The sequence below is a fragment of the Nerophis lumbriciformis genome, linkage group LG15 (genome assembly GCF_033978685.3).
Source record: "Nerophis lumbriciformis linkage group LG15, RoL_Nlum_v2.1, whole genome shotgun sequence".
Classification (NCBI taxonomy): Eukaryota; Metazoa; Chordata; class Actinopteri; order Syngnathiformes; family Syngnathidae; genus Nerophis; species Nerophis lumbriciformis.
In genome coordinates this window covers 17,672,416-17,680,815 of record NC_084562.2, presented here as the reverse complement: position 1 = coordinate 17,680,815, position 8,400 = coordinate 17,672,416, and the positions used below count along the sequence as shown (strand labels likewise).

The following is an 8,400-nucleotide window of genomic DNA, read 5'->3' as shown; positions in this document are numbered from 1 at the left end:
AAGATTTTATTCTAGTACTATACTTGGTATCATTACTGTCGATATTTTTTATTGATACACCCACTGTTTACATTCAAAAAGCTCTAGCTTAGCGGTTAGCATGTCCAGTTAATATCCGTCTTCCAGTGATAATAATACTTGTTAGAAATATTTGATTCTAGTACTATACTTGGTATCATTACTGTCAATACTTTTTATCGATACACCCACTGTTTACATTCAAAAAGCTCTAGCTTAGCAGTTAGCATGTCTTATTGTACCCACCTAACGGTGTGTCGGGTAGCATGTTTAGCTAGTATACGTCCTCCAGTGATAATAATACTCATAAGACAGATTTTATTCTAGTACTATACTTGGTATCATTACTGTCGATATTTTTTTATCGATACACCCACTGTTTACATTCAAAAAGCTCTAGCTTAGCGGTTAGCATGTCAAGTTAATATCAGTCTTCCAGTGATAATATTACTTGTAAGAAAGATTTTATTCTAGTACTATACTTGGTATCATTACTGTCAATACTTTTTATCGATACACCCACTGTTTACATTCAACAAGCTCTAGCTTAGTGGTTAGCATGTCCAGCTAGTATCTGTCTTCCAGTGATAAAACTACTTGTAAGAAAGATTTTATTGTAATAAAATGACTAATATACTAATACTATACTTGCTATCATTACTGTTGATCCACCCACCCACTGTTTACATTAAAAAAAACTCTAGCTTAGCGGTTAGCATGTCTTAGTGTACACAGCTTACGTTGTGTCGGGTGGCATGCTTAGCTAGTATACGTCCTCCAGTGATAGTAATACTTAAGATTTTTTCCCCGCCTTTGAGGTGACGTTAGCTGCTAGCTTGCTCGCAAGGACGCTATGTTTAGCAGGTGCAGTTTTATAGTCAACACAGTTAAGAACAGTCGCTTTACATTATTTCCTAGAATAATAAAAAAATAAAAAAAACATCTTTAGATGGCCTTTATAAAACTTTTTGATTCGCAAAGTGGTTCCGGAGAGCAAAACAACGTGAGTGGCATTTGGAAAGGAGTCGTCTTCCGACCTTAACGCCGCCATTAACCGCACGTCGACGGGGACATTTGGAAGCACGGCGTCGGTAAAAGCGGAGGCAGTTCGGTAAGTAAAAATCTTGCAATTTTATTTGCATATAAAGGCAGCTAAATATATCACAATGAACTGAAATGAGAGAACTAACATACAATCAAGAGAAAAAGAGCACGAAAAAAGAGCATTTACAGCAGCAAAGTCCAAACTACTATTGGCAACATTATTATTATTATTTTTTTGTGCTAGCAAGATTGCATTTACACAGAGTGCAAAACAGAAAAAGCGATTAAACACAAAGATTTACACTTGAAAGGACAACTTAAAAAAAGCATGTTTAGGCAGGCGACAAACGACGCCTGGTGGATTAGGAGCCAAAAGTTCATACAAAAAAGGGCTTTTTTTTTTTTCAAATGAAGAAAAAGATCGATTAAACGGGCGTGTGAAAAAAAACAAAAAAACACCCCTTTTTTTGTCGTCAAACACAAGCTTAAGTACAGAAGTTTTACAACATGAATATAGAATATATATATATTTTTGTACATACGCTTTCCCAAATGAAGTACAAAGTCGTTTTGTCAGGACAATAAATAAAAGAGTTCCCCTCGGAGTGGGGGAGGGGCGGCGTGTGACCACATGGAAGCGAGTTTAAGGCAGCGTCCTGTCAGCCATTCGTCAACAAAGTGGACCAGAAACACACGGAAATGAAAACAAAGAAAGAATGGCGTCGTTTGTCTGGTCAAACAAAAAAAAAAGAAAACGTGTACAAATTTCACAAAGCGATGCTTTATCTTACATTTCTGACCGATATCCATTTAGAGCAAGATTGTTCCGTCACAAACACCCCCTTCGAGAAAAAAAAAAGAAAAAAAGGAGAATACCGGTCGGTTCATTTGCGACATATGTGTACGACAGGGGGGTACTAAATAATGGCATTCACATTCGAATCGATTCTAAAAAAAAGACATATGAATCAATTTTTAAAAAATTAATATTTAGGCTTTCTCCATGCAAACCAGAATCAATACATCATTTTCAAAAATGGTTAAACAAATAAATGTTTTTTTCTTTTTCTTTTTAATCAATCAAAAACGAGGAATCAATTTAGAATTGGATTAAATAAAAATTGCGATAATAAGAAAAATAAAATATATATACATATGCACACATACATATACCTGTAAATATGTACACATATGTACACATATACATACATATAAACACACATGTATTTATATGTATGTATATGTGTACACATACATACATATAAACACATACATATATATACATATGTAAACATGAATACACATATACATACATAAACACACACACACACATATATATATATATATATATATATATATATATATATATATATATATATATATAAATATGTACACGTATGTGGACACATATACATATGAACACATACACACACACACACACATATATATATATATATATATATATATATATATATATATATATATATATATGTGTGTGTGTATATACATATATGTATATATACATATATATATGTGTATATATATATGTGTGTATATATATATATATATGTATACATGTAAACATTTTCATACATATGAACACATACATATATACATATACAAATATATATAAATATGTACACATATACATACATATGAACACACATACATATATACATATACAAATATATATAAATATGTACACATATACATACATATAAACACAAACATATATATATATATATACATACATATGAACACACATATATATATATATATATACATACATATGAACACACATACATACATATATATATATATATGTATATATATACATACATATGAACACACATACATACATATATATATATATATATATATATATAAATAAATATGTACACATTTACATAGATATAAACACATATATACATGTACACATATATATAAATATGTACACATGTACATACATATAAACACACATGTACATACATATAAACACACATAAACATATATATATATATATATGTATATATAAATATGTACACGTATGTGGACACATACATACTAACACACATTTACATATAAATGTGTACACATATACATACATACATATGAACACACATATATATAAATAATATGTACACGTATGTGGACACATATATGAACACACATATATATATAAATAAGTACACATGTACACATTTACATAGATATAAACACACACATATATAAATATGTACACGTGTACACGTATACATACATATGAACACACATATACATGTATACACATATATAAATATGTACACCTGTACACATATACATGTGTATATATACACACACACACACACACACACACACACACACACACACACACACACACACACATATATGCATACAAACACACATGCATATACACATTTATATATATATTTTATTTATTTATTTATTATTATTATTTATATTTTAATTTTTTATAAGAACTAATTTTTAGAAGGTCCAAGCTACCAGAAGGAGCTTTTCCAACCTGTAACCTGTTTTGAAAAAAGTTTCATCATAATTGTCATACCAAATAATACATTACAAGAATCGGTTTGAATGGAGAATCGTGTTGAATCAAGAACTGATTCCGAATCAAATTGCCATCCCAGGAATGGGAGTCGGATGGATTCGTTACAGTATGTGGCCAAAGATTCACGCCCCTATAGTACGTAGTCTTCTGGTTCATGACACCAACAAACATCTTACTTTTTGTTACAATTCTACTTCCTACATGATTGAGTTGTACCAATAAAAAGTGTTCTGAGGGATTTTTAACAGCTTGATTCTGAGATGAAACATTTATTTTACGTAAAGTTGAAATAAAAAAAACATGATTGTGTGCAGCAAAAGGAAGCGAACAAAAACAAACCGATATTCTCCTTTAGTGCGTCACCCCGAGTCCACGTCTCCAAATGTTCTCAACACTCAAAAACTCAACAAAAAAACATTGTCTTTTTTATCCTGTTTTTTTCCCCCTCCGTGGACATTTTTGGAGACCAAAAAAATGAAGTTCGTCCCAAATATTCGTCCCCCGCCTCCACGTCTTCTGGTCTCAGGAGCTGGAGGGGTTGGGCAGGTCGAACACGATGGGGGGGTTGGTGGGCTGGAAGCTGACGGTGCAGGTGGAGGCGTTGACGAAGGTGGTATAACCGTCCGTCATGATGCCGTAGCCTGCAGAGACAACGCAGCAGCATTACACACTATAAACCCCTTCTTTTTTACTACGCTTGGAACCTGCGGCTTATAAAACCGTGCCGCTAACTAATGCATTTTTATTTACGCAAATTAAAAACAAAGAAAAACAAGCAAAGACACTGAAAAGGTGTGTTATACTTCTGTTCTTCTGTTTCGAGCTTTCAACCGGAAGTACAAGTGCCGTTCCCTTTTCTAGTTGTCCATAGCGTTTCTACTCGTATGGATTTTTCATTCATCAGTCCAAGCAACGTTTGTAAGTTTTAAAATAAACTAAAACTATTCTTGCTTAATAAACAGGCCCATGTGTGATGTCCGTAGGAGTGTTTTCATGCATATTGTAATGAAATGGTGCTAGCGTTGTCAGCAAAAATTAATACTAATCAAATATACTGCACCAGAAGGGACTCATAAAAACTGTTGAAAACAATTATGCAGTTTTAAAATGAATACATTTCAAATAAATTAATAAAATTAACAATAATATATATGTGTTTGTAAATAAACTGTGAATAAAATTAAAGTGCAAATGAAAATACAGCTTCACTACTTTAGTCATACTTTTTGTGCTTAAACCCTTAAATTCTGGACTAAAAGCCGCTACTTTTTTCCTACACTTTGAACCCTGAGGCTTATAAGACGGAGCGGATAATTTATGGATTTTTTTTGCGCTGGCGGCTATAATAAAAGTAATCATACAAACAAAAAAAGAGCAAAAACACTGAGAGGGTATTTTATTGTTTGCGCTATGGCGCCGTCTTTTGGACGAGTTCGCTCACTGCAGTGTCCTTCCATTTACCGGAACTGCTTTTTTTTTTTTTTCCAATCAAAGCGTCGTTTAGTCTTCCAGCCGTCCATAGCGTTTTCTACTCGTATGGATTCTTCATTCATCACTCCAAGCAATGTTTGTAAGTTTTACATTATATTTAAAACAATATATACATACCAAACAGGCCCATGTGTGATGTCTGCAGGAGTGTTTTCATGCATATTGTAATGAAATGGCGTTAGCGTCGTTAGCATTGGCTAATATGTCCGCCCTGAGATCGGTAGGTTGTGAGTTCAAACCCCGGCCGAGTCATACCAAAGACTATAAAAATGGGACCCATTACCTCCCTGCTTGGCACTCAGCATCAAGGGTTGGAATTGGGGGTTAAATTACCAAAAATTATTCCCGGGCGCGGCCACCGCTGCTGCTCACTGCTCCCCTCACCTCCCAGGGGGTGAAATCACCACACCTAGTGTGTGTGTGACAATCATTTGTACTTTTAACTTTAACTTTGAGTTTGTTTAGCTGACTGGAGAGCTAGTGGGTCCATGACAGCGACTTCTGTTTTGTTTGGTGAGCCGTTTTACTGCCGTGTTACACAGACACTGTCTGGAAACAATTAAGGGTAAATAAATATTTACAGAGTCTTTCTGTGTAAATAACTCATTACACAACATAAATATATATATATATATATATATATATGCGTCTTATAGTCAGATGCGGCTAATATATAGAAAAATAATCTTATGGAGTGGGTGCGGCTTATACACTCTATAGTCCGGAACATACCGTAGATAGTTTTGGTGTGCAACAAGAGTCTGACAGAGAGTTAAATGAAAGAAGAAAAGAAAACCACATATTTTCACAATAGTGTTGGGAGGATGTTTCTACATGGAGGTTAGAAAACAACAAGAAATCAATATGACTGCAGCCTACCTTCATGTATTCCTCCAAATGCATGGAGTTTGGGTCGCACCCTCTTCTGCACCGTGTTGAGCAGCTCCACACAGCCAACCCTCTGCAGCTCTTTAGGGACCCAGTCTCTGAAACCTGCACACACACACACACACACGTCACTACTCTGGTACTTTAGAAGGATGTACGTCAATATCAAGCAACAAATATAAGACGTTCTGCAAATAGCAGCGTGCACTCTGATAGGAACCATAAGCAACAAAAAAGACAGTGTTCATTTTGTTGACTAAAAATTAGAAATGTCCGATAATATCTGACTGCCGATATTATCGGCCGATAAATGCTTTAAAATGTAATATTGGAAATTATCGGTATCGGTTTCAAAAAGTAAAATTTATGACTTTTTAAAACGCCGCTGTTCGGAGTGGTACACGGACGTAGGGAGAAGTACAGAGCGCCAATAAACCTTAAAGGCACTGCCTTTGCGTGTCGGCCCAATCACATAATATCTACGGCTTTTCACACACACAAGTGAATGCAATGCATACTTGGTCACAGCGAGGGTGGCCGTATAAACAACTTTAACACTGTTACAAATATGCGCCACACTGTGAACCCACACCAAAGAAGAATGACAAACACATTTCGGGAAAACATCCGCACCGTAAGACAACATAAAAAATACCCAGAACCCCTTGCAGCACTAACTCTTCCGGGATGCGACAATATACACCTCCCTTTACTCCCCCCTCCCACCTCAACCTCCTCGTGCTCTCTCAGGGAGAGCATGTCCCAAATTCCAAGCTGCAGTTTTGAGGCATGTTAAAAAAAATAATGCACTTTGTGACTTCAATAACAAATATGGCAGTGCCATGTAGGCATTTTTTTCCATAACTTGAGTTGATTTATTTTGGAAAACCTTGTTACATTGTTTAATGCATCCAGCGGGGCATCACAACAAAATTAGGCATAATAATGTGTTAATTCCACGACTGTATATATCGGTATCCGTTGATATCGGAATCGGTAATTAAGATTTGGACAATATCGGAGTATCGGATATCGGCAAAAAAGCCATTATCGGACATCTCTACCAAAAATGTTTGTCTTAGTTGACGTCGACGTATTTTCTGTAACTAAAATAGGACGTTAAGGAATCAAAACAAACGCACGCTGACGAAAACAATGACAAAATGAATTGACAATTTAGTCGACCAATTAAAAATGAGCAAAAAGTGTATTGGAGGGAACCCTTACTCAGGATGTATCAATAAACAGTATTAACGATCTCCCGACGGTTAGTATTACCCTTTTAAATTAAAAAGACCGAAAAAGCTGTCTTGAGTTTCCAATAATTTCTACAACTCTTATTTTTTTGCGATAGAGTGATTGGAGCACATACTTGTTGGTCACAAAAAACTTTCGTGAAGTTTGGTTCTTTCATGAATTTATTATGGGTCTACTGAAAATGTGACCACATCTGCTGGGTCAAAAGTATACATACAGCAATGTTAATATTTGCTTACATGCAATAAGGCGCTTTTGGTAGCCATCCACAAGCTTCTGCTTGAATTTTTGACCACTCCTCTTGACAAAATAGGTGCAGTTCAGCTAAATTTGTTGGTTTTCTGACATGGACTTGTTTCTTCAGCATTGTCCACACGTTTAAGTCAGGACTTTGGGAAGGCCATTCTAAAACCTTCATTCTAGCCTGATTTAGCCATTCCTTTACCACTTTTGACGTGTGTAACTAAAAAAAATGCAATTTTACAGTAACATTTTGGCACCTGATCTGTCAGTTTGTTTGTTTGTTTTTTCCCGCAAATCAACAACTGTAGATTTTTCGGTGTATAACTGTAAACGCCAAAACGACACCAGAGTTTATTACAGAAAAAAAAAGTACAGTTTTTTTTTTTCATTTAGAGAAAAATGCTGTAAAAACCACAATTTTACCATGAAATCTATTGGTACTTTTACATTGAACAATGTGATGGAAAACTTGCTTTGAAATCATTATTATTAGTATTTATTTCTATTTAAAAAATGGTTTGAATTAGGGCTGGGCGATATTGTCTTTTTTAAATATCGTGATATTTTAAGGCCATATCACGATACACGATATATATCTCGATATTTTGCCTTAGCCTTGAATTAACACTTGATACATATAATCACAGTAGTATGATGATTCTATGTGTCTACATTAAAACATTCTTGTTCATACTGCATTAATATATGATACTTTTAAACTTTCATGCAGAGAAGGAAATCACAACTAAAAAAAAAAAAATCAAAATTTTTTTTCATACGGTGTTGATCTGGAAATGTTTGCCTCGGCATTTTGATGGTGTGGGCGTGTGGCACCGAACGGAGATGTTGATGTGCGGAGTACGTAAATATTGTTTTTAACACTTTGGAAA

The 8,400-nt window shown here is 34.7% G+C and overlaps 1 protein-coding gene across 2 annotated transcripts in view; it reads right to left on the bottom strand.

The window, feature by feature from the left end:
- Positions 1–3,418: 3,418 nt before the first annotated feature.
- Positions 3,419–8,400, bottom strand: part of mpped2a (metallophosphoesterase domain containing 2a) — a 167,127-nt gene continuing 162,145 nt past the window's right edge. For both annotated transcript variants that reach the window (XM_061974782.2, XM_061974783.2), the window contains exons 6-7: positions 6,002–6,115; positions 3,419–4,272 (exon numbers count right to left, since the gene is read on the bottom strand). In XM_061974782.2, the coding sequence (XP_061830766.1) occupies positions 4,154–4,272; positions 6,002–6,115 (233 nt within the window). In that variant the 3' untranslated portion in view covers positions 3,419–4,153. The remainder of the gene's footprint in view (positions 4,273–6,001; positions 6,116–8,400) is intronic.